The sequence below is a fragment of the Poromitra crassiceps genome, assembly GCF_964638095.1.
Source record: "Poromitra crassiceps genome assembly, chromosome: 28".
In the NCBI taxonomy this organism is placed as follows: Eukaryota; Metazoa; Chordata; class Actinopteri; order Beryciformes; family Melamphaidae; genus Poromitra; species Poromitra crassiceps.
The window spans coordinates 17,727,026-17,754,340 of record NC_139651.1 but is presented as its reverse complement, the minus strand read 5'-3'; the positions used below and the strand labels follow the sequence as shown (position 1 = coordinate 17,754,340).

At 44.6% G+C, this 27,315-nt stretch overlaps 1 protein-coding gene across 1 annotated transcript in view; it reads right to left on the bottom strand.

Annotated features, from left to right (window-relative positions):
• LOC310799592 (histone-binding protein RBBP7-like) overlaps window positions 1–27,315 on the bottom strand; it is a gene marked incomplete at its 5' end in the record, with an annotated part of 39,415 nt that overhangs the window by 10,049 nt on the left and 2,051 nt on the right. Inside the window, 9 exons of the mRNA XM_083662180.1 lie at window positions 5,232–5,392; window positions 5,693–5,808; window positions 8,168–8,341; window positions 12,762–12,907; window positions 13,902–13,994; window positions 14,181–14,275; window positions 14,368–14,501; window positions 15,059–15,206; window positions 16,494–16,600. Of these exons, the coding sequence (XP_083518306.1) occupies window positions 5,232–5,392; window positions 5,693–5,808; window positions 8,168–8,341; window positions 12,762–12,907; window positions 13,902–13,994; window positions 14,181–14,275; window positions 14,368–14,501; window positions 15,059–15,206; window positions 16,494–16,600 (1,174 nt within the window). The remainder of the gene's footprint in view (window positions 1–5,231; window positions 5,393–5,692; window positions 5,809–8,167; window positions 8,342–12,761; window positions 12,908–13,901; window positions 13,995–14,180; window positions 14,276–14,367; window positions 14,502–15,058; window positions 15,207–16,493; window positions 16,601–27,315) is intronic.

Genomic DNA, 27,315 nt, shown 5'->3' with positions numbered 1-27,315 from the left:
AAACAAAGGTCACAGAATGAATTCTGCTTCAAGTGTGATAAAATGCTATACCTAAATGAAAGGTTGGAATGTCTACTTTACCTTGGGGGAAAAAGTATGTAAAAAGAATGTTTCATTGATTTTTTACAAATATTTGAACACTGCTTAGTCCAACTTCAAGACGCTGCTTTTTATGGCATCAAGGTGTATGTTGCAGGCCATCTCTCCATAAAGAAACATGATATCAACTTTTTTTTTTGTGATGATGAAAGTACACTTCCTAAGCTTTCATTTGGTGTGTAACAATCAAATATTCCACCACAACATTTCATGCAGTGTATTCTTTTCTTCAAAAAAACCTTCAAAGTAGTTTCAAAATAAAACACATTTTTATGCATAGTATTTTCATAATAGCCCACAGAATGAATTCTGCTTGATAAAATGCTATTCCTAAATGAAAGGTTGGAATGTCTACTTTACCTTGGGGGAAAAAGTATGTAAAAAGAATGTTTCATTTATTTTTTACAAATATTTGAACACCGCTTAGTCCAACTTCAAGACGCTGCTTTTTATGGCATCAAGGTGTATGTTGCAGGCCATCTCTCCATAAAGAAACATGATATCAACTTTTTTTTTTTTGATGATGAAAGTAGACTTCCTAAGCTTTCATTTGGTGTGTAACAATCAAATATTCCACCACAACATTTCATGCAGTGTATTCTTTTCTTCAAAAAAACCTTCAAAGTAGTTTCCAACTAAAACACATTTTTATGCATAGTATTTTCATAATAGCCCACAGAATAAATTCTGCTTAGAGTTGAACAAAATGCAATACCTCAAACGAAAGGTTGGAAACTCAACTCAAGTCAATAACAGCAAGTATGTGAAAAGAATCTTCCATTTATTTTCTACAAATATTTGATTCCAGCTTTTTTTTTTTTTTTTTTTTCAAAAGAACCAACACATTTTATGAAAAAAAGGCATACACATGACTGATGCTATTACTGTGTTACAACTGCTACTATTCTTGTTACAGTAATGACACTGCTATTGGACGGCTTGACAACAGTCAGACAGCAGGCAGTTTGTGTTTGGAGGTAACGTTACTGTAGTCTTGAAGGACTGAATCCCGCTACAGCTTTCTCTCCAGTGTCTCTACTTTTCAACTGTCAAAGCAAATAAACATAATAAAGCTTGATGGACTGCCCACACACTCGTTGACACTAACTAAACTAAACTAAACACTGCATCACTGGCTGAAGCGGGGGTGGGGGGGGGGGGGTCGGGGAAAGTATCACTGTGAGTGATACTCAAAGTAGCACGGGTAGAGGCAGAGAGGTACGTGGTCACAGCCAGGGCAAACGTACTTGGTTTCTTTTCGTTGTCCCTTGGCTGCGCAGTGTGCACATTTTCGATATATTGTTTTGGTGGCTGGGTCTGCCACTGGCAGTGGCACGTGCCCCGCGAAGTCCACATCCAGCCTCGCTGAAGCGGACCTTTTGCGTGGGTGGGCTGGTGCTCTTCCTGGAAGAGGAGGTTGGGGAGGGGCTGGAGGAGGAGGGGGATCTGCGGTCCAGGACTTGAGCACAGACAGGATGAAGTCTTTTAGGGTTCTGCAGCTGGTCGTTGGGTTGCGTGCCCTGTACACAATGAAAGCATTGCTCATTGCGATCTGCATCAGGTACATGACGAACTTAGAGCTCCATTTTGAAGTCTTCCTGATGAAGGGGTAATAGGAGATCTTCTGGTCCAGGCGATCCACACCACTCATGTACTGGTTGTACTCCACCACGCATGCTGGCTTCCTCTGGGGGACTCTCTCACTGTTTCCTTTTTGTCTCACCGCCACAGTTGTCATCTCATCCTGGTGGAACGTCGAAATCATCCGGACGATGCGTTTGTCTCGCCATGCCAGGACCATCACTGTGTCATTGTGACGAGCGCGGTGTTCACCTACTGCCAGGTCAGACGTGGTTACCTCGCGGATGGACGGCGGTTCTCCCCTGTTGACACGGAGTGTGCCAGCTGAGTGGATCTGGAGGCCGAGGAGAAGACGACACATTGACTCGCTGTTGTAGAAGTTGTCCATCCACAAGCGATATCCAAACCCCTCGAGGCCGGCAATCAGGAAGCGCACGGTGTCCTGCAGGGTACTGTGAGTTCCACAGTATGGCTTCATGGCGTAGCAGTAACCATTGGCTGAATCGCACAGAATGTAACTCTTGATTCCGTACTTGGTGGGTTTGGCAGGATTGTAGACACGGAAACGTAAACGTCCTCGAAAGTGCAGCATCCCTTCATCCACCGAGATGTTTTGTGACGGCTGGTACAGCTCCTTGAATTTGGAGAGGAGCAGATCAAGGACGAGACGAACCTTGTGGAGCCGGTCGCTGCCATCGACCTCCCGATTGTCGCTGAAGTGGAGAAACCGCCAAATGAGCTGGAACCTGTTGCGTGGCATTGTGCTCCCGAAGTATGGTGTTTCAAGCGCCAGATCAACAGACCAATACTCGGCCCAACTCGGCTTCTTGACGATGCCAGTAAGGAAAAGCAATCCCAGAAACCGCTTCAGCTCCACCAGGGTCAGCGGTTGCCAGGCGTTTACCCTGGAGTATGGCAGACGCAGCTCCTCTATGACAGCAATACACTGTTCAGCGTACTTGTTGGTCTGATCAACAATGAGCAACAGCAGCTCGTCGCAGAGGAACAGTTCCACAAAGTCGACAGGCTTGTCGGACTGCAGTGATGCTGCCGCACTGGGACCTGGCACTGCGGTGAATGGCAGCGTTTTGGGGCTCCAGTCAGCCATATCCCGCCAGCTCGGAGGATCCAGGGAGGGACGAGACTTGCCCGCTGAAAACAATGAAATAAAAGGTTTTTCTTCAGACAATTGTGATATGTAAACAAGCTGTCTTTTTGACAAAATCCAATAATCTTCTCACCTCTTTTGCTTGAAGATGCCGGCAGATGTTGCTCTTCTTCTTCTTCCTCCTCCTCCTCCTCCTCCTCCTCCTCCTCCTCCTCCTCCTCTTCTGTATAGTAAAAGTGAGTTTATAAAAATATATTGACATTTCTTGAAGGAAAAAAAGTTTGTTTTCAATATCAGATGAATAATTGTAATTCTAAAATGGCCTTCATCTCACCATCACTGGAGCTCAAGCGCGCACGACGTGTGACGCTGGGGGGACGTGTGACGTCGTCGTCTTCTTCCTCCGAGCTGTGCTCCAACTCTGAAATTGAATATTTTACATGGTATTATTAGTATGCTAACTAATTGCAGGATCGTTATTCTTACCAAGCTTTGTGTTGACGAAAATAAATTGATGAATAATAAAAGGTGTGTGGGTGTGTTTATTTTATTTTTTACATTTCTACCTCCTATTTTTCTCCTGCTTCTTTTTATTATTAGACATTACATTACGGCATTTGGCAGACGCTTTTATTCAAATCGACTTACAATATCAGAACTTACAATATCACATTTTTGTCAACAATCGAGAAGTCATCTATGCATACAATCGTCTGGCATTTACAGCTTTAGTAGTAATAGTTTCCTGTAAAGGATCAATAAAGTAGGCTATCTATAGCCTATATGTAGGTTCTAACCTCTGGAAGCCGCCTCCTCCAAGAATGTTCGCCTCTTAGGTCCAGGGCCAGGGGGCTGCCATTCCTCATCTCTGGCGTCATCAGGAGATGATGAAGCCGTCTCCTCGGGCTCATCCGTGTCTGTTTCAGGGAGATCTCTCTCCCGAACAGCACGGCTGAGAGCCTGTTGCAGTGTGAGCTGCCCAGGCCCTGGGAGCGGCCCACCACGCTTACGCCTGGCCTTGGGCATGACAGCTAATCTAACTAACGCTAGTCTAACTGTACACTAACGCTAATCTAAGACTAACGCTAGTCTAACGCTAGTCTAACACTAACGCTAGTCTAACAAAACAGACACACAAGACAGACAGACAGACAGACAGAGACACACAGACAATTTTTTTTTGTTTTTTTGTTTTTTTTTACACAGATGCTATCTACCCTGACCTAACTAACGCTAAATGCTAACTGCTAAATCTAACACAGGCACACTCGCTAGCACACTCAGACACACCCGACACAACCCACCCACGCACGCACTCACCTCACACCAAGCACTCGAATCCACTCACTACACAATCTCACAAACTAATCTAAAATCGCTATGCTACTAAATTCTACTAAATGCTACTAAATGCTATAAATCTATTCTCTTCTTCTGCTACGGATACTGCTAATGCTACTGCTACTGACCAACCTACTCTACAAAGAGCCTCTGAGCGTCGCAAGGTTTTAACGTGGCTGCACTGCGCAGCTGCGATGTGATTTTTAAGGTGGCGCCGTGTGATCCCTTGAAGGGATTCATGCTCACTGGCTGGGTACGACCTTAAACAGAAGAATTATGGAATAATATGAATTATGATTTTAGGACGTCCACAGACGTCCTTGGCACTGAACGTTACTTTTTTTTAGGACGTCCACAGACGTCCTTGGCACTGAATGTGTTAAGGCGAATCTGATGAAATTCCGTCAAGGCGTTCCTCAGATATCGCGTTAACAAGCTTGAAAATGGTGTTCGAGAGGTCACAGTGACCTTGACCTTTGACCTTTGACCACCAAAATCTAATCAGATCATCCTTGAGCCTAAGTGAATGTTTAAGGCGAATCTGATGAAATTCCGTCCAGGCGTTCCTCAGATATCGCGTTAACAAGCTTGAAAATGGTGTTCGAGAGGTCACAGTGACCTTGACCTTTGACCTTTGACCACCAAAATCTAATCAGATCATCCTTGAGCCTAAGTGAATGTTTAAGGCGAATCTGATGAAATTCCGTCCATACGTTCCTCAGATATCGCGTTAACAAGCTTGAAAATGGCGTTTGAGAGGTCACAGTGACCTTGACCTTTGACCTTTGACCACCAAAATCTAATCAGATCATCCTTGAGCCTAAGTGAATGTTTAAGGCGAATCTGATGAAATTCTGTCAAGGCGTTCCTCAGATATGGCGTTAACAAACATCCGTACGGACGGACATCCGTACGGACGGCCGGCCGTACGGACGGACAACCCGGATCCATAATGCCTTCGGCCTGGCTTCGCCGGCGGAGGCATAAAAAGGAGGCAGACAGATTTTAAGTTGAGTTTGTCATCCTCAATTCACAGAAGCAGAAAACGTCTCACTGAAGGCTTAAGGAGCAAGCCTAGCGGTTTGAAACCGCCACCACTCACATCATTAGTTTCTGGTCGTCGGCCACGGAGCCAAACAGGGACTCGTGGAGCAAATGCCAGGAAACGTCCTCCACCACCGCCGTGTGGCCGGTGAAGATGGTCTTGGCGTCCACAATCTTCCCTTCCTTCGGCCCGGCACCAATGTCCCACAGGCAGATGGTCTGGAGAGGAAGGAAACTGACAAGACGAGGTCAGAGTCGGTATCAGTTCTTTTCCCACTGCCTTGGTCTGTCTTCAGCTGGGAGCACACTACAACACTTATATTTGATCGTCATAGCTAGGTGCTGACACCTTCTGGTCGGTTGGTCGATTGATATATGCTGTTGCCCGACCAAATTCTCATGCTATGTGCTGTGGCAGATTTAGTTAATCTAGAGATAATTGTGGCTGATTTAATTAATCTAGAGGTAACATACAGATTTTTATTTTAATCCTCTGGTGAGAGTTAGCCAGTCACTCACATGGTCATCGGAGGCGCTGAGCAGGTTGCCGCTGAGGTTGGGGTTCCAGGAGAGGCCGTAGCCTTCCTTCTGGTGGCCTCGAAGCCGCAGGTCAGGACTACACTCTCCACTGGGATCTGAAGGACATACCACACACTCAATTCACCTCTGTGTGTGTTCTATTCAACACAAAGTGACATACAGAGCAGCACCATGTCACGCTCTTATGACATCACTGATGATGTGACAATGCCTATGACAACATCAGCAAGTGACATCACTTCCAAAAAAAAACAAAAAAAAAAGTGACATCACTTCCAGTTGAGTGTAGAGCTGTGCATCTTCACTGATCTCACGATTCGATACGATTATACAAGTCTACGATTCGATTCGATTAAACGATGCATCGCGATGCATCTTAAATCGATGCATCACTTTTTCCGCAATACATGATTTATTTTTTCTCGCTTTCTTTTTTCTCACTGTGTGGCTACTTTTAAAATAAAAGTGCATTTGGAATTGCATTGTATTATGATCCATAATTAAAATAAACAACTGCATGTACTTACATTCTATTTTATTTGATTATAATTTTTTTTTTTTTTTTATAATCGATTTTTGATATTTGTTAATCGATGCAGAATCGTGCACGTCCGCATCGCGATGCATCTCTGAATCGATTATTTTCGGCAGCTCTAGTTGAGTGACATCACTTCCGGGACAGAAATCGCAGAGCCCAGTTTCTTTTAGTTATAGAGACAGTCCGCATGTCTGGGAACACCCATACAGTCTCTAGGAATGCCCACGATATACGCTGGGTTAGCTGGCTCCGCCTTGCTGGGGACAGGGTCAGGGTGGGGTAAATTCCCCCGTTCTATCCATTCAGCAAAGTTAGAATTTAGCTGATAGCCCAGCCCAGGCAGACACGATCGGGGATTTAACCACCGCAGTAAACGCACATCTGAGCAGACGTCTTGTGTTCTACTCTAGAACCCCCAAACATGTAGTTTAGAGCCGCAGCACCATCTTTTGGTGAGTCAGCCTATGAGATATATCGGCGGTTTTACCCCACTCGCGCGCCAGCCGTTTTGTGGGCGTTCCCAGACACGCCTCTCTCTATGATGATGATGATGGTGGTGGTATGATGATGATGGATGCAGCCCCTATCAAAGTCCATGACAACAAGTTCTGCTTTGTTGTGCATGAAACCACTGACGACTGCAGATACATTTTGAAGCATAAAGTACCCTGCCCTGATGAAGGCCAAGAGGCCTAAACGTTGGCACGCTTTTTATTGACCATGGCCAAATAAATTGGTGAAATTGAGATTTCCTTTGTCCTGAAGTTTTGCGAGTGCTACCTTGTGCCTTCGGTACTTTATGCTTCAAACTATTAATAATAATAATAATAAATTCAATTTATATAGCACGCTTTAAAATCCAAGGACTTCACAAGGTGCTTTACAGATGCATGATAAAAACAATCAAGCAATCAAACAGGGAAAAATAAAAATATATAAAAAATAAATATAAAGCAACAGCTACTAAAAGAATAAAAAGATAAAAGGATAAAGACATAAAAATATAACACGTGTAAATGGAGAGGGAGGACCCTAGGGGAAAGCTAAAATAAATAAGTGGGTTTTGAGTTTTGATTTAAAAACGTCAAACGAGTCTGTAGCCCTGAGTGGTCCTGGGAGCTGATTCCACAGCCGGGGGCCCAGTGAGGAGAAGGCACGGTCACCCATGCTTGTAAGTTTGGTCCTAGGGACAGAAAGGAGGTTGGAGCTGCATGATCGGAGTGTCCGGAGTGAGGATTGAGGGGTAACTAGATCTTGGAGGTAGGTTGGAGCAGTGTGATGGATGGCCTTGTATGTTAACAGGAGAAGTTTGTAGGTGATGCGGTGGTTAACTGGGAGCCAGTGAAGGGAGTGCAGAACCGGGGTGATGTGCTCTGACTTGCGTGTTTTTGTAAGAATCCGGGCGGCACAGTTTTGGACATATTGAAGTCTCTGGATGGTTTTGGAGGGAAGGCCAGCGAATAGGGAGTTGCAGTAGTCCAAGCGGGAGTTAATGAAGGAATGAACCAGTTTTTCTGCATCAGGTTTGCTTAGTGAGGGGCGTAGTTTGGAGATGTTCTTCAGATGGAAAAAGGAGGTTTGACAGATGGATTTGATGTGTGCGTCCAGAGATAGTGATGAATCCAGTGTGACACCAAGGCTAGTTATGAGTGAGGAAAGGGGGATGGACTGGCCACAGATGGTGATGTGGGTGATGGCAGCCTTTTGTATTTGCAGAGGGGTCCCAATGAGGATGGCCTCGGTTTTACTGCCATTTAGTTGCAGGGAGTTGGCACTCATCCAGTGAGTTTATTAGTTGGTTTAGCGCCACTAAAAAACCCACCAGGAGGTAAGGCGCATCCTTTCAAGGATCTAACGACTGCAGATACATTTTGGCCCTAGCATCCATTATGGTGGGTGTAGAACAGCAGGCCAACCTGGTTTGGAGGGGTGCTTGGTGTAGTCAAAGACCAGCACGTCGGAGGTTGGGGTCTTGGTGGCGATGATGCAGGGATTCTGGGGCATGTAGCGGGCTCGGTTCACCTCTCCCTCATGGTTGATCTTGATCTCAATCTCTATTTTTCCACTGACTGAACCAAATCCGCCAAATTCTACAGAGAAAATACAAAAAAAATACTAGTACATCACTTGATGGGGTTAAAACCTTTATGCCTTGTATTTGGAGAATTCAATTGGGGACATGATTTCTTATCAAAACTTAAAGGAACACTCCGCCCATTTTCAACCAGCTTTGTATCATTAGAACATCAGTAGTTTATCAGAAAACTGTAAACGGTTTTGAAGTCTGTCATTTAATTTAACAGTTATTGAGTGTTAAAGTGTGGACCAGTGACATCACTGGTCAACACTAACTCAAATTAATAACTCATTAACTCAAATCAACTCTCAATAACTGTCAAACTAGATGAATGATGAATAGTTTGACAGTTATTGAGAGTTGGTTTGAGTTAATGAGTTATTAATTTGAGTTAGTGTGGACCAGTGATGTCACTGGTCCACACTTTAACACTCAATAACTGTCAAATTAAATGACAGACTTCAAAACCGTTTACAGTTTTCTGATATACTACTGATGTTCTAATGATACAAAGCTGGTTGAAAATGGACGGAGTGTTCCTTTAACTCATTCACCGCCAAAGACGTCTTTGACGTCTTATCAGAAATAGCCATCCACGCCAAAGACGTGTTTGACGTGTTTTTGTTTTTATGAGTGCAGCGCGTAGTTGAAACACTTACCCAGCCTGTGACACAGACACGGGTCCCTAAACCTCAAAGTCAAGCCGACAGCACGTTATCAAACACATACCGCAGCTGTTGTTTGAAACGAGAAAGAAGGAGGAAAGGAGGAAACACAGAGAAACGCGCTTCCTTGTACAGAGGAAAAAACGCCATTGAAACGCCTCTCGTCGTGCTGCACTGCTGCCTTGCTGCAGGGCGAACCTGGATTGCCTAGTCAAACCCGTGACGAACATGATCGATCCGGTTCCAGCAGCGCCTGGTCCCAAAGCCAAGCCGCGGACCCGTTCCTGTGTCGTGTGACTCGTGTCGCAGCATTCGTCCCACTCCCAGCCCAAACGAGAGGAGGAAAACGCTGATGGGGAAGGAGGTGCGATCTAGCTGCAGGCAGCTGTGGACAGAACTCTCTCTCTCTGTGTGTGTGTGTGTGTGTGTGTCTGTGTGTGTCTGTGTGTGTCTGTCTGTCTGTCTGTGTGTCTGTCTGTACACTCACTCACACTGAGCAAACTGTATTCTTGAATGTAAAAAAAGCACTTCATATTTTATTTTTTTTGTCATTTGTGTCATAATGAATAATATTTACATGTCTGATGTCAATACAGTTCAAAATAAAAGAATTGAGAGCGATTTCTGCATGATATTGTGTGCTGTACATAAATGCCATTTTCTGCAATTTCTTTTCTCAGAGAGACATTTTGGGTGAAAACAGGGTGTATATAAATGGCTATAAGTAGAGTACAGAACATGCTAAAAGCTCACTTTTTTTTCCTGGTGAACCCAGAGACGTACATCTTCATTTTGAGGTATTGCAAATCACTCTGGTGCTAATAGATAATTTACTGTGGGTCTTGAAAGATGACCAACAATTATGAAAATCTTTGGCCTGTGCTAAATATTGGCAGTCCTAAACTGGCGGTGAATGAGTTAATAGTAGACATATTTTATGGATCAAATAAAATAGAAGTATTAAACATCTTCTCAAAACATTGTTCTTCTGCCATCTGTAATGCTGCTACGTTGGCTTCTGTATGCAGCAGTATGCACTGAGGTTTAGGCCATGTCCACACGGAGACGAGTTTAGGTGTATCCGCTAAAGTTTTTTGTCATATAGACGTTTCGTCCAGATGGAACCGCGTTCTGGGACTATACGTTCTGGGAGTATACGCTAATTTTTCAAAACTGGTCCCAGAGTGATTAAATCTGAAGACGACACCCTTGCATTTCCGTGTTTACAACCCATACGCATCTTTCCTGAAACGATGATGCCATAGCCCCACCTCTCTCCACCAGCAACAATAACAATCATGGCAGTAACGTTCGTGCTACAGCAGTGGGGATCTTGCAGCAAAATATAATGCTCCTCTATTACCACCGTCAGCAACAAGTGGACACGGAGAACAGCGTGTAGCCTACAACATCCTCAGGGCTCCACAGCTGACTCTACCCATCCACCCCTCCCCTCCCTTCATCGGATATTTCCCAGAAGGCTTAGCGGCGGCTACATTTTTACAATAACACAAACAAAATCAGGCTTAACGTGTTAGATAGAAATTATATTTATTTTTAATACAACATGCAATTCTGGAATATTTTAATATTGGACAAAATGAAATGAAATGAAATGTAAACCCTGAGTGAAACCAACATACTCTCTTGCCCTAGTATATAGCCCTCGTAAATACAACGTGAATAGGGAAGTGAGAGGTTTGAGGAACACGCGGTTGCACTGTGATGTCTGTGATATCCGCTCGTGTCCACTCCAACAAGACTTTAACTTACTTGACGCGACTTTTTCCAATAAAAACACATTTATGCCATGAGTTTATATAATGTATATTTATGTTGCATCATTTAGCCTGTGCTGTGATGTGCAGGAGCGGCCAATATGCTGGGATGTGTTTGCAACATGTCTAAAGATCATGGAAGTGGATGATATCAGGAATGTCACCGATAGTTAACGTTCTATATTGTAGGCTACAGGGAGACCATCAGCCCTGCTGAACAGCTCTGCATTTGCCTGTATACTGTAGGTTTCATCATTTTATTCATCGACATGGCAAACCTCCCCACAAAGCCAAGGGTTTAAGCTGCTGCTACAGTGAGATACACATTATAGACTGTGCGCCCCTAGAGGTTGTATGCCATTATTGACGAGATTGTCTTTCTCTGTTATTCTACAGCGGTTTCAGTGGTTTCATGTGGATACACACATTTCTTGAAACGTTTCCATGTTTATGGAAAACTTTTCTGAAACGAAAAAAAAAAACATAGCTTCCGTCTCCGTGTGGACATGGCCTTAGACTTCAACTGTACCTTCAAATGGCTCAACATCTGTTCACACTCACAAACACAGACTACCTCTATCATCACACCAGAGCAGCAGGGAGCCTTCAGCAGCCCTGCACACAGTACGGCACCCATCAACATACCTGCTGGGAGACAGAATAAGACAGTTTCAGCACCCAGGAAGAATGGAGAGCGACAAGAATCACACTTGAAAAGTAGTCAAAGAGGGAGACAGTCAAAGAGGGTGGGGGGGGGGGGAGGGAGAGAGAGAGAGAGGGCGGTCCCTCCTCGCTTGAGGGGAACTGCCGTTGTTGTGAATGGAAAATTGAATGGAAAATTTATTAAAAAGACGTTTTTCCGGGAGGGAAAAAACGGCTTATCGGCAGTGTTGACAAACTCGCGGCCCACCTGCAGTACCTCCACCGTCCACGGCGGCCCGCGGTTTGGGAATCGCTGCGTGTAGGAAATATGGTTTCTGGCTAAATCTAACAGAATGGCACCAGAGGGAAACCCAAACCACTAACCAACTTTAATAATTTGAATAATCGAGTGTCTTGATGTGAGATAGACAGATCAATCTTGAAGCCCTATAGAGCTCTATGTTATTGCTTTATTGGAGGCAGGTTAGTTTTTACAGGATGAGCCTGATTTATAAAGCAACAAAAACCTAATCCCCTGACCTAACTAAACTAAGCTTGAAACCTGACATTTCTGTGATGGTCTTATAGACGGTTTCAACTTGACAGCATCAATATTGTAAAAGGACAAGGAAGCACAGTGGGTCGGTGAAACACGCACGCACACACTAAAACGGGTTTTATGCTTACGCGAAATCGCCAGCGCCGACGGGTCGCCGCAGCTGGCCGTCCTATCGGCGCAGCTCGGCGGAGGGGGGGGCGTGCAGCTCCTCGAAAATGTGACTCCGCGGCGTCAACGCGGACGTCGCGTGACCAGCACGAGAGCTGCGATTGGCCGTTCGCTTGGGCAGCGCACATATCCGCTGACGTAGTTGTTGTGAGGAATGAGGAAATGCCATTTCCTCATTTAACAGTGCTTGTCCCTCATCTAGCAAAGCCTTCTGCAGGCTCACCGGAATTGAGTATTGAAATGGAGGGACAATAAAATGTCCCCCCACCGACATGCAAGTTCTTGGTAAATGACATGATAACGTCATATGTAATGGACTTAGTGTACCACAAGCCACCTAGTGTTTTGGACGTGTACCGCAGCCAAACGCCCCGAGTTACATTCGAGTATGCACAGTCTCGCTGTCGCCGCTAGTCCGCGGCAAGGCTCCAAGTGGAGGCTGCGCAGTGTCAGCGCCTATACACATGCATGCAGACACACATTGCCAGAGAGGGGGGAGGGGGAAGGATTATAGGGTTCAACCTGCACAAACCTGCACCACTTACTTTAACACCTGGATGTGATTTTTTTTTTTTTTTTTTAATAAGATTTAAGCTTGCAGACAACTCCCGCCGTATTTACCTCCTTTCTCGCTGTCGTAGTGTGAGGCATCAAACTGGGCATCATCATTTGGCACCTGGACGCTGGCGATGACAAGGTGGTTCTGCTCATCTGATGTGTGGGTCCCCAGAACCAGCCTGTGGACCGCATAGTCCTTCCCCTCCGGCCTGCAGAGTACCACAACATGAGCAGAAGTATAATATTCTGCTGGTCATATCCGGCCTGCAGAGTACTATGACATGACCAGGAGTATAATATTCTGCTGGTCATATCCGGCCTGCAGAGTACTATGACATGACCAGAAGTATAATATTCTGCTGGTCATACCCGGCCTGCAGAGTACCACAACATGAGCAGAAGTATAATATTCTGCTGGTCATACCTGGCCTGCAGAGTACTATGACATGACCAGAAGTATAATATTCTGCTGGTCATATCCGGCCTGCAGAGTACTATGACATGACCAGAAGTATAATATTCTGCTGGTCATACCCGGCCTGCAGAGTACTATGACATGAGCAGAAGTATAATATTCTGCTGGTCATATCCGGCCTGCAGAGTACTATGACATGACCAGAAGTATAATATTCTGCTGGTCATATCCGGCCTGCAGAGTACTATGACATGAACAGGAGTATAATATTCTGCTGGTCATACCCGGCCTGCAGAGTACCACAACATGACCAGAACTATAATATTCTGCTGGTCATACCCGGCCTGCAGAGTACCACAACATGACCAGAAGTATAATATTCTGCTGGTCATATCCGGCCTGCAGAGTACCACGACATGACCAGAAGTATAATATTCTGCTGGTCATATCCGGCCTGCAGAGTACCACGACATGACCTTGGTAATGATAAAAGGCCAATAATCAAATAAGCTATAGGATTGTATGTGCTATGGTCTAAAAGGACTAGGTTTTGGTTTGATGAAATGTGTTACTGTATTCATTTGGTAACGCTGCTGATGTGATTGACACACATAGGAGAAGGTGATTTCAGTTGAACCCAGTCCTCTAGTAGAAAAGCTATTTTTTTTTTCTCCAAAGTGTCTTCAAACCTTTTGAAATTAATCAGAAACATTCTGCCTCATGCTGGCAAGTGCACAACTCTGAAACAGAGAAGCGTCTATAATATCCGAGTCCCGATTGTCCCTCACCTTCTCCATCTCTTGTCTGAAGGTGGTGAAGACCTCGTTGCTTTTAGCCAGAGTGCTCTGGAACTCCTCAAACTTGTCCATGTACAGAGAGAGCTGAGATATATGAAAATACAGTCAGACATAAAGGAACACTGGACAATCTCACAGGCTGTCTCATTCTGATATTTCAACTTCGGGTCGCGTAACATGTCAGTCAAATTCACGTTTCCCGTGGAGAGTGATTGGCACGCCTTGGAATTCGGGGGCTGTGTTTAGCGGTGATTGGCTGGAGGCTTTTACCTGGAGACGGGGGAAATCCCCGGATGGTCAGTGCTTGTAGAGACTATGGCGGAGTGGCGGTGAGCGCTGGTGGTGGAGCGCATGGGAACGTTTATCTGTGCAATTGCAGGAATAAGACACTAATCCTGGGAATAATTTCTCTAATTTTTCCTGGAAGCACAATAATTGAATAAAAGGGTGAGTTTACCTCCTCGCGGAGCTCGTACTGCTCGATGAGCTTCTTCAGCTTGTCGGCTGGTGGTCTGGAAAGGTGGTCTGGAAGTGCAGCATGGCCTCCTTGCGCTGGTCCTCGTACTCCCTGGAGCGCTGCGCGTTCTCCTCCTGCCACCAGAGCGCAGGGGCAGGTGAGCGAGGCAGGTTAGGAGAGGGATTTGTGCCATTTCAACACTAGGGATGTGCGCGACTAGTCGCTTTAAATGGCCGCTACCTCGCTAGTCGTCGGCACCAGAAATACTAGTCACGGTCAAACAAATTTTTTAAATGAATAATGTGTTCTTCTAACGGTTGCGTCTAAAATGTTAAGCAGCCACCCCCTGTAGACCCTTCCCTGCTACTGCCGGGATGTAAACAATCCAGTGTGGTGTAAAGTGGTGGGCAGAGATTAGATCTCGTAAAACCAGCGTGGTTTGGCAATATTTTGTGACCATTTAGTCGACTCTGGGTGGGAGTATGCTGGGTGAATATGGTGAATGAGGAGAAAATACTCATGTTGTACCAATCTAGATAGGTCAGGAACAAACCGGTAACTGATGCTCGAGACACCACTATGTTCATGGTTCCACTTATATCAATGTAATGTACGACATGTGATAATAAAGATGATATTTTGCACAACATGGAATAGAAAATAGAATGTTAAATGTGTGGTTGGTGCGGACCTTCAGTGTCTTGTTGTGTCTCTGCAGCTCCCTGCACAGGCTCTCCAGCTTGCTGCGAGCCAGGATGGCCTTGCTCGCCCTGCAGGTGGAGCTTCTCCTTCACGATCTGAGACTGCTTCTTCTGCAGCGCCTTCAGGCTCTCCTCCAACTGCAAACGCCACACACACACACACACACACACACACACACACACACACACACACACACACACACACACAATTAAAACGTTGACATGACTAAAACTGGTTATTGCTACGTTTTTTATACCGATACCAAATATGTGAAATGATACACAAATGACTTCCACAATTGTCCCAAAACTGCTTTAAGCTTAAAGGAACAGCTCACCCTAAAATCCTAAGTACATATATTCCCTCTCACCCGTAGTGCTATTTATCCATCTATATCGTTTTGTGTTAGTTGTGAGTTTTGGAGATATCGGCCGCAGAGTTTCTGCCTTCTCTCCAATACAATGGAACTGGATGGCACTCGGCTTGTGGTGCTCAAAGAAATACATTTGATAAACTCAACAGCAATGTCCCTTTCCAGAAATCATGACCCTGTTAACTCAAGATAATCCACAGACCTTGTTATGAACAGTTTCATGGAGGAACTATTTTCTTTTGACTGCTAGCTAGTTCCTACATGAGACTGCAAAAGAAAATAGTTCCTACACGAAACTGCTCACAACAAACTCTGTGCATTATATTGAGTAACCAGGTCATGATTTCTGGGAAGAGACAATGCTGTTGAGTTTTTCAAATAAATTTTTTTGGTGCCTCGAGCACCACAAGCCGAGTGCCATCCATTTCCATTGTATTCAAGAGAAGGCAGACATCTCTGCGACCGATATCTCCAAAACTCAGCAATTATCCCAAAATGATATAGATGGATAAATAGCACTACAGGTGAGAGGAAATATTATGTATTTTGGATTTTAGGGTGAGCTGTCCCTTTAAAGGTCTTCACCGAAAAACAATGCTGATTTATTTTGCACGTGATCTCACATAAACTGTCAACAGTTTTGCAGGCATTCATTTAGTTTGACAGTCACCGAGAGTTGATTTGAGTTCAGTTGTGGACCAGTGATGTCATTCATGCACAAATGACTGAACTGGTCCACAACCACAACTTACCTCAAATCAACTCTCAATAACTGTCAAACTGAATGGATGCCTGCAAAACTATTTACAGTTTTCGGATATGTGTGTGTGTGCGTGGGAGTCTCACACACACACATATCCAAAAACTGTAAGCAGTGATCTCACACTGTGAGAGCATGAACGCAAAACAAATCAGTGTTGTTTTTCGGTGAAGTTCTCCTTTAAGCATTTTTGGGACAAGTCCCAAGTTTAGCTTTAAGTAATTTTGTCTGTTAACTCTGGCCCTAGCATTCAAGTCTAACTGAAATGGAAATATTTGAAGAGTGACTGACCGTCCCGGAGCTTACCAGGTCCGCATACTTCTTGCACAAGGCAGCCAGTTTCTTCTCAGGAGTGGCCAGGGAGTTCAAGGCCTGCATCAGCAGAAGAACCTCTTTCCCTGAGACAAGACCATCAGAGAAATTAAAGTTACCTTTCGGATCTTTTTTTTTATGAACCAATCAGAAAACCTTGGCATCGGCAGACATTTTTCATTGAAGTTAGAAGACTGCTGAGTGCATTGCATGGTGAGCCTTTTCTCTCCCCTGTATCAGCAGGAAAACATTGAGAAATGGCTGAGTGATAACATAGAAGAGTGATTTCACCTATTTTCCACTTCATGAACGTTTTTACATTTGCTGTTCAGGATCATTCTGGTTATTTTCAACCTGGGCCTTATTTTACAGTCAAACTGCTGCAGGAAACGCATCACTTCATTTAACAGCCACGTGTTCAAGGATAATTCTTTATCATGTGCTTTTATTATGATTAGGCCAGTCTTTATTATTATGCTGGGCCAGTGCCCACTTCAATCAAATTTTATATTAAACTAAAAACACTTCAGTGGTTCGATCCTGGATGATTTTCTTTTCTTTTTTTTAATAAAATAAAAAAATCACTAGATTGATGGCGCTGGCTGATTGTTTAGGAGAGAGAGAAAAAATGAGGACTAGCTAAACTGAGCAGTTAATGATCCCTGAGGGGAAATTGCATTGTTGCAGGAACAAATTGACTATAATAGGACAAAGCAATAATAAACAGAATATGAACTATAATGCGACATAAGGTAGATGGTGACTACGCCACATGGGGCTAAAAATGTCAGCACTGCAAGTTCACAACATACCCTGACAGGGTTCAATTTTGGAGATGGAGCTTTAGGTTAGCCTTTAAGCAAGATATACGCTAGGATACCCAAATCAAACTGTAAGCACATGAACGTCCAAAATATACCCAGGGGACGACTTGTCTTGACTTGAGCATATCTTGACAGCAGTCTCAGGCCTGCAAGTTAACTTCTACAAATAGCTAGGGCCTAAAAAAAAAATAAGTTTGGTTCCTGTTGGTTGTCAGTTCGGTGATGGGTCGGTAGGGAATTTATTTTATTTTATTTTTTTATTTTTTTTATTTTTTTCCCAGTGGCAGCAAGGGATAGATAGGAAATATATATATTTTTTTATTTTCCTTAAAATTACAGCAGCGATGGATACTTTTTTTCATAACATAGTTTACATGTACTCGACTACCACTGTGCTCTACACACGTTTTTATATGAACAAAATATTTAAGTCAATATGAATGCTTTCATATCAAACATGTTTGATATTTAGGACTGAAAATCTGCGTGAATAGCCTACATCATCCTGCTGCTGTGCAAGCCTCCCGTCATTATCGTTTATCTCCCCTAGAATCTCAAACATGCACACACTACAAGATTTGTAAATGTGGCGCACCATGCACTACAGGATATTATTAAGATTATCGGCAGGATAATCACCTTGACGCCCGGCCATACTCGTTTTTGGGGTTCCAGCAGTGACCAAAGCGCTCCGCCCCCACCTCACCTCTCTCTCTCGTTTCCTCATTTTCATGCCCGTCTCGCCAAACAAATGAATCTCACGGTAGTTAGCATGCGTGTAAACAACGCGAGTCTATTGTCTGTACAAGTGAGAACACAAACACATGGGTACCAAAATATATTCCCCTGCTGCATGTCATGAGATCGGCAAAAGTTTGGATAGACTGCTTCCCGCAGCAGCATGCCTTTTCCCCCCCACACTGCTCGATAGACAGGACAGCCTCTGACTGGCAGGGGCTCAAAACTACGATATAACAACTTTTTATTCATTGGTCATTCATTGTGATATAAATTAGTGACATTTTCCCCCAAATCCTCATGGTTCTGTGCTGTTGGTATTTGGTAGCCTATCTGATGCGTGCTGCAGTGCAGCGCATCAAATGAGCCGCGTCAATTAACGATAATGACGGGAGTCTGGCGCAGCAGCAGAATGATGTATTCGCGCAGATTTTCAGTCCTAAATATCAAACATGTTTGATATGATCGGGACGGCCCCGATGAGGCTTTGAGCAGATCGGGAGGTTTAAGATTGGATCTGCAAACAGCTCACACTAAAATCCTGTAGTGTGAGCCAGCCATAGCGCCACCGTCAAATCAACATGCTCATAAAATAAATTGGGTCGCACGTAAATTGACAGGGTCGGTCGGCAACCGGAACCGAACTTTATTTTTTTTTAGGCCTAGCGTTACTTCAAATCATAAGCTCCTTTTCAGCATTTCAGGTTAAAGCTCAGCACTAAAGCCGACTAGCATTAATTAAGCCCTCCCAACGGGTTGATCGCTAGAAATTAAGTTACACAATGTAAAAGTTCGTGGGACTGACAGACAAGCGACAGGCAGGGCGGAAGTTAATGATAAGCTAACTAACCTTGTTCGCAAGTTGCTGCTTGCTGAAACCCAACTAGAATAATAGCTACGTTACTGCGTCAGTTAGACTAACTTGCCTGTACCAATATATATATATATAACGGTTAGATAATAACACCAGGTTTTATGACTTGTAACCTTAACGTTACACTCACGTCGCTATAAGTTACCTGTGTAGCTAAGCTAACTAGCAAGCACATCTGTTGATGTAACGTTAGCCCCTGTGTGTGTGCGCAGTTGACTCGTGCAGGAAAACACCAGCTGAACTCCCTAGCAGAGAATATGACATTTGAATATGAACGTTACCTATAAGGGTAGGCTGGTTGGTTGACGTTAGCTGTTGTATGCAGTGCTAACGTTAGCAATGCTAACCGTAACGCTGTAGTAGCAGCAGCTAGGTAGCTGGTGGCTAATCGTGCTGGCTAACACTGGCAATAAACTTTACTTCGCCAAATACCACATGTACGTTAGTAAACAGCTCCGTTAGACTGGCGAAGGCGTGTCAGATACCATACTAAACATGCGAAATTATCACGATACAATGACATTTAAGCAAAATGACACAAATTAATAATGCGTTACCTGAGTGTTTTCACTTGATAGCTTCTCTATCCCAATCGAGCTCTGACTCCCAGCATGCCCCTCGCATGAGCTACATCAGACCATGCATCAGACCTACAAACACAATAAACACCACAGGCAGCAGCGTCAGCACGCGTCAAACGACGCGTAGATGTGGCCAGCCGTTAGACTGTTTAAACTTTACGTGCAGTAACAGCGGGGGGAGGAAGCGGGGGGAGGAAGTCCATATATGGTCCATCCGGTAATTCAAATTCAAATGTTTGTGCCCTGGCTATAAAAGGCAGTGCTTAGCGCTGAGTGTCAGTCTGGACCCTAGAGGCCACTAGAGAGCTGGAGAGGAGGGGAGAGAGGAGAGGAGAGGTGAGGCAGCAGTGCATCACGCACCCCTCTGGTTCTCGGCTCTGAGGAGCTGCCTGGGTCTCTGGTGCCCGACAGGGGGGCTCCAGGCCTGGGCAGAGGCAGTGTGGAGGTAGGGGGCTGGCCTGGGTCTCTGGTGCCCGACAGGGGGGCTCCAGGCCTGGGATGCCCAGGAGAGGAGAGGAGAGGAGAGGAGAGGGGGAGAGAAGAGGAGAGGAGAGGAGAGGGGGAGAGAAGAGAAGAGGGCAGGGGCGTATCTACGGGGGGGCCTGGGTAGGCACAGGCCCACCCACTTCTTGCCCTGGCACACCCAATTTTTTTTTTTTTTTTTTTTTTTAATTGGTTGTTTTCTAGAGGCAAACTTGCTGCTGCCTTGCTAGCTAATGGTTTTGTAGCTTAAAAACGCAGGGTACATCATCTCCAGAGTCTAATGCATGACAACTTCATGACATCTAGGAATTTTGCACGCTTTGCGCACAAAATTTCGTCATGCAATTGCCCCACCAATTTTATCCAAGCCCACCCAATTTTATCCAGGCCCACCCAGAGGAGAGGAGAGGAGAAGGGAGAGGGGAGAGAGGGAGAGGGGAGAAGGGGAGAGGAGGGGAGAGGAGAGGAGAGGAGAGGGGAGAAGGGGAGAGGGGAGGAGAGGAGAGGGGGGGAGGAGAGGGGGAGAGAAGAGGAGAGGAGAGGGGGCAGAGCAGCTTCACACCGGCGCCCACCTGGCGCCAATGTCTATGCAGCAGAAGCAGCCGGGCTGCCCGGGCAGTCTGGGCAGAGAGGAGTCTGCTACACCCGGCCCCAGTACCAGCAGGAGCCGACACCATCGCACTTAAAGCCTACCAGGAAGGACCCTGCACCTCGCCCCAGCAGCACGGACTCGGAGGACGCGCCCACGCCCACGAGATTGCACTCAAACCCTGCCAGGACGCACCCCTCACTTGGCCACCCAGCAACACCACAGGACCGAGGCAATGACTGCATGCTCTACTAAACTACTAAAGGTAAGATGCTGGTTATTCTATTTGCTTTGATGTTTGTGCTATACTGGCTGGTACACACGCTGTTATTGTGTACACACGCTGTTATCTGTTATGGTGAAGAAGAGGGCGGTGACCTCTCGGCGGTCGGAATCGCTGGGATTGGTTGAATGAAAGATTGGATTCGCCTTCTGATTGGATGGCTTTGTGAAAGATTCACTTGGTCATTTGATAGGCTTCTGAATTATTAGGCTCGCCATGTGGTTGGTTCTTGAAAGATTAGGCTCGGCATGTGGTTGGCTTTAGAAAGATTGACTTCGCCCTGTGATTCGTCGACTTGTACAGACTAGCAGTGGTTAGGTACCGAGAGGGGGAGAGGAGAGGGGGAGAGAAGAGGAGAGGCAGGGGCGTATCTACGGGGGGCCTGGGTAGGCACAGGCCCACACAACAACTCTTTCTCACTACACTTTCCAAACATTAACACACATCAAACACAACTCTTTCTCACTACACTTTCCAAACATTAACACACATCAAACACAGCAACTCTTTCCCACTACACTTTCCAAACATTAACACACATCAAACACAGCAACTCTTTCCCACTACACTTTCCAAACATTAACACACATCAAACACAACAACTCTTTCCCACTACACTTTCCAAACATGAACACACATCAAACACAACAACTCTTTCTCACTACACTTTCCAAACATTAACACACATCAAACACAACAACTCTTTCCCACTACACTTTCCAAACATTAACACACATCAAACACAGCAACTCTTTCTCACTACACTTTCCAAACATTAACACACGTCAAACACAACAACTCTTTCCCACTACACTTTCCAAACATTAACACACATCAAACAAAACAACTCTTTCCCACTACACTTTCCAAACATTAACACACATCAAACACGACAACTCTTTCCCACTACACTTTCCAAACATTAGGCATTTCTAAGAACAGTTGGAGAACAGTTACTCTCACACTGCAGGAACTGGGAACCATAGTAGCTCTTAGAACATCGTTTTGAGGGACTTGGCCCAAAAGCCCCTCAAAACTAAGAGCTACCATAGTAGCTCTTAGAACATCGCGGCCTGTTTAAACTACGTTACGTGCAGTAACAGCGGGGGGAGGAAGCGGGGGGAGGAAGTCCATATATGGTCCATCCGGTCATTCAGCGCAGCGCAGTACAATGCGATTGGCTGGCGAGCCAGCCAATCGCGTTGCCCTGCGCTGCGCTGAATCGTTAGGCCATGGCTATAAAAGGCGAGTGCTGAACGCTGGGTCGACAGTCTGGACCCTAGAGGCCACTAGAGAGCTGGAGAGGAGGGGGAGAGGAGGTGAGGTGAGGTGAGGTGAGGAGAGGAGAGGAGAGGAGAGGGGGAGAGGAGAGGGGGAGAGGAGAGGGGGAGAGAAGAGGGGGAGAGGGGGAGAGGAGAGGGGGAGAGAAGAGAAGAGGGCAGGGGCGTATCTACGGGGGGGCCTGGGTAGGCACAGGCCCACCCACTTCTTGCCCTGGCACCCCCAATTTTTTTTTTTTTTTATTTTTTTTATTGGTTGTTTTCTAGAGGCAAACTTGCTGCTGCCTTGCTAGCTAATGGTTTTGTAGCTTAAAAACGCAGGGTACATCATCTCCAGAGTCTAATGCATGACAACTTCATGACATCTAGGAATTTTGCACGCTTTGCGCACAAAATTTCGTCATGCAATTGCCCCACCAATTTTATCCAGGCCCAGCCAATTTTATCCAGGCCCACCCATAATTTAATTTCTGCCTACGACCCTGGGAGAGGGGGAGAGAGGGGAGGAGAGGAGAGGAGGGGAGAGGAGAGGGGTAGAGGAGAGGAGAGGAGAGGGGTAGAGGAGAGGAGAGGAGAGGGGGAGAGAGGAGAGGAGAGGGGTAGAGGAGAGGGGAGAGGGGAGAGGAGAGGAGAGGAGGATAAACAGCCTGGGAGACCTTGCATTGCTTAAGGACCTTGCATTCGCTAAATAAAACTGCGTGTTAGAGCAGCACTGCCCTAAACATGCAGCACTGCCCTAAACATGCAGCACTGCAGTGCTAGCCTGGGTAAACCCATCCCCCACGTCACCTGCTCTCAGACCTGTTCTCAGTCACTATTTGAATGGCCCGGAGTCTAGATGCTAGTGACTGGGAACTGAGAGAGCAGGTCACGTGGTGGCTGGGTTTACCTAGGCTACTGCAGTGCTGCAGTGCTGCCCTAAACATGCAGTGCTGCCCTAAACATGCAGTGCTGCTCTAACACATTTTACGTTAACACGTTTTATTTAGCGAATGCAAGGTCCTTAAGCCAAGCAGTTGCCTCCTGATCTGCTGTATGGAGGGTGACTAGTCCTCCTTCAAGTCTTTGTAGAGGGCAAGCGTCGATGATGTGTTTCATTGTCTGAGGGGAGAGGAGAGGGGGAGAGGAGAGGAGAGGAGAGGGGAGGGGAGAGGAGGGGAGAGCGGAGAGGGGAGAGGAGAGGAGAGGGGAGAAGGGGAGATGGGAGAGGAGAGGAGAGGGGAGAGGAGGTGGAGAAGAAGAGGGGAGGGTGGGGGGGACCAGAGAGGCCGCTGGAGAGGAGAGGAGAGGGGAGGAGGGAAGAGGGGAGCGGGGGAGAGGAGAGGGGAGAGGAGAGGAGAGGGGAGAAGGGGAGAGGAGAGAGGATAGGGGGAGGGTAGAGGAGAGGGGGAGGGGGAAAGTGGGGGAGAAGAAGAGGGGAGGGGAGGAGAGAGGAGGGGAGAGGAGGAGGGGGAGACGAGGGGAGGGGACAAGAGGAGGGGGGGAGAGACGAGGGGAGACAAGGGGAGGGGAGAGGAGGGGAGGAGGGGGGGAGGAGAGAGGAGGAAGGAGGGAGACGAGGGGAGACGAGGGGAGAGGAGGAGGGGGGAGGAGGGGAGGGGAGGGGAGGAGGAGGGGAGGAGAGAGGAGAGGAGACAAGGGGAGGGGAGAGGAGGAGTGAAGGGGAGAGGAGGGGAGAGAGGAGAGGAGGGGAGACTAGGGGAGGGGAGAGGAGGAGCCCATACGGAAGAGGCATATATACACATATATGGACATACATCCGACACAAGGTCCACATATATGTCACCATACATGTACATGTATGCACTTTGCATACAAACCCACCTGAGATATATGCATATATATGTGAGGATCATATATGTGATCCAAATATAAATTGACATATATGATCATATAGGCAATTAACATATATGAGTACTCCCATACATGTGATCATATATGCTCATGTAAGTAATGGACATATAGGATTATTCTAGCATATGTTTAGATATATGTACATATAAGCAATTAACATATAAGAATATTTCTACATATTTCCGCATATATGCAAATACAAGCAACACACATATATGTTATTCTCTTGCATATCAATATATGTGTGCATATGAGCATTAAACATATATGATTATTATTACGTATGTCAACATATATGCTCATATAATCAATTCACATATGCGGATGTTCGCATACATGTAATCATATATGTTTCAGATTCAGATTCAGATTCAGATTCAGATTCATTTATTAAGGACTGCACAACAAGTCGGCAGAATTTGCTTTCGGTACAGCATTTGTTAGCACATGAATATAGTGTCAGCATGAGACATTACAGTACATAGACAGACATATGACAACATAAATACAGAACATTCAACATATACATTGCTGGAGAGGTATGCAGTGAGGTTTCAGGGGTGAGTGGAGTTCAGAAACCTGATGGCAGTGGGGAAAAAACTGTTTTTGAAACGTGTTGTTTTGGTGGAGAGTGATCTGAAGCGCCGTCCAGAGGGCAACAGTTGAAACAGGTGATTGGCTGGGTGAGATGGGTCAGAAACTATTTTTTGTGCTCGTGTGATTGTCCGTTTATGGTAGAGAGTGTCTAGTGATGGGAGTGGGGTACCTATAATTTTTGAAGCTTTTTTTATTATTCGTTGGAGTTTGTTTCGTGAGTTACTGTCCAGGTTGCCGTACCAGATGGTTATGGATGAGGTGAGGATGCTTTCTAGTATGGCTGTATAAAACTGGAGGAGCAGATTGGATTTTACCTTGAATTTTTTCAGCTGCCGGAGGTGAAAAAGTCTTTGATTGGCCTTTTTGATTATGTGACCGGTGTTATTGTCCCATTTGAGTGTGTTGCTGATGTGGGTGCCCAGGAATTTGTATGTGTCTGTGGTGGTTATGGGTTGACCGGAGATGTGGAGGGGTGTCTTGGGGGGTGGATTCCGTCTGAAGTCTGTGATGAGTTCTTTGGTTTTGGAGGTGTTGAGTTGTAGGTTGTTGTCCTGGCACCAAGTGACCGCTTGGGCCACTTGGTTCCGGTAGTGATCTTCATTATTGTTGGTGATGAGTCCAGTTATGGTGGTGTCGTCTGCATATTTGAAAAATGAAACTGAGCTGTGGTGGGATGTAAGAAGGTTGGTGTAGATGGAGAAGAGCCAGGGGGAAAAGACACAGCCCTGGGGGGCACCAGTACTGAGGGTCAGAGGGGAGGACAGGAGGCTGTTTGTGTAAGCATTGAACATATAGGGTTAAACTTACATATGTCTACATATATGTGCATATCAGCAATTACCATATAAGAATTTACTTACATATGTAAGCATGTATGCTCATATAAGCAATTAACATATATGAGTATTGTCATACTTGTGATCATATATGTTCATGCAAGTAATGGACATACAGGGTTATTCTTGCATATGTTTAGATATATGTACATATAAGCAATTAACACATAAGAATATTTCTACATATTTCCGCATATATGCAAATACAAGCAACACACATATCTGTTATTCTCTTGCATATCAAAATATGTGTGCATATAAGCATTGAACATATATGATCATTATTACGTATGTCAACATATATGCTCATATAATCAATTAACATATGCGGATGTTCGCATACATGTAATCATATATGTTTGTGTAAGCATTGAACATATAGGGTTAAACTTACATATGTCTACATATATGTGCATATCAGCAATTACCATATAAGAATTTACTTACATATGTAAGCATGTATGCTCATATAAGCAATTAACATATATGAGTATTGTCATACATGTGATCATATATGTTCATGCAAGTAATGGACATACAGGGTTATTCTATTATGTTTAGATATATGTACATATAAGCAATTAACATATAAGAATATTTCTACATATTTCCGCATATATGCAAATACAAGCAACACACATATCTGTTATTCTCTTGCATATCAAAATATGTGTGCATTTAAGCATTAAACATATATGATCATTATTACGTATGTCAACATATATGCTCATATAATCAATTAACATATGCGGATGTTCGCATACATGTAATCATATATGTTTGTGTAAGCATTGAACATATAGGGTTAAACTTACATATGTCTACATATATGTGCATATCAGCAATTAACATATAAGAATTTACTTACATATGCAAGCATGTTTGCTCATATAAGCAATTAACATATATGAGTATTCTCATACATGTGATCATATATGTTCATACAAGTAATGGGCATACAGGGTTATTCTCGCATATGTTTAGATATATGTACATATAAGCAATTAACATAAGAATATTTCTACATATTTCCGCATATATGCCAATACAAGCAACACACATATATGTTATTCTCTTCCATATCAAAATATGTGTTCGTATAAGCATTAAACATATATGATTACTATTATGTATGTCAACATATATGCTCATATAATCAGTTAACATATGCGGATATTCTCATACATGTAATCATATATGTTTGTGTACGCATTGAACAAGGGTTAAACTTACATATGTCTACATATATGTGTATATCAGCAATTAACATAGAATACTTTACTTACATATGTCAGCAGGTATGCTCATATAAGCAATTAACATATATGAGTATTCTCATACATGTGATCATCTATGTTCATGTAAGTAATCCAGGGTGCAGCAGAGAGACTGGTTGGAGGGGGCGTGAACATTTCTCCAGAATTTGCATGGAAGTCCCATGATGCATTTGGGGCAGATATTAGGGATCTAATATGGTTAATAACTCCACAGGATTTAATTTATGAAATTTCTGATTCCAAATTATATATTTGGAATCAGCTTTACGATGAGCTTCTAAATCATATATAATATATAATGTTTACACTAAAACCATAATATAGACTATGGGGCATTTTAATGACACCTCTGTCAAAAAACCAATCTCATGCACACTGGACTAACCTTGAAAATATCCAGTAGTGCTGGAAGTCTTGCACAAAACTAACCATTTTTATGGTGGGTTTCACTTCTGAGATGTTGTTCAATCAAAAATAATTTGGAAAATTATATTTCTTTTAATTAAGAGATATGTGTTTTGATTCCATACATGTTCATATATTGTGATATATATGCACATATATCCTGCATATATAGGTGCATAT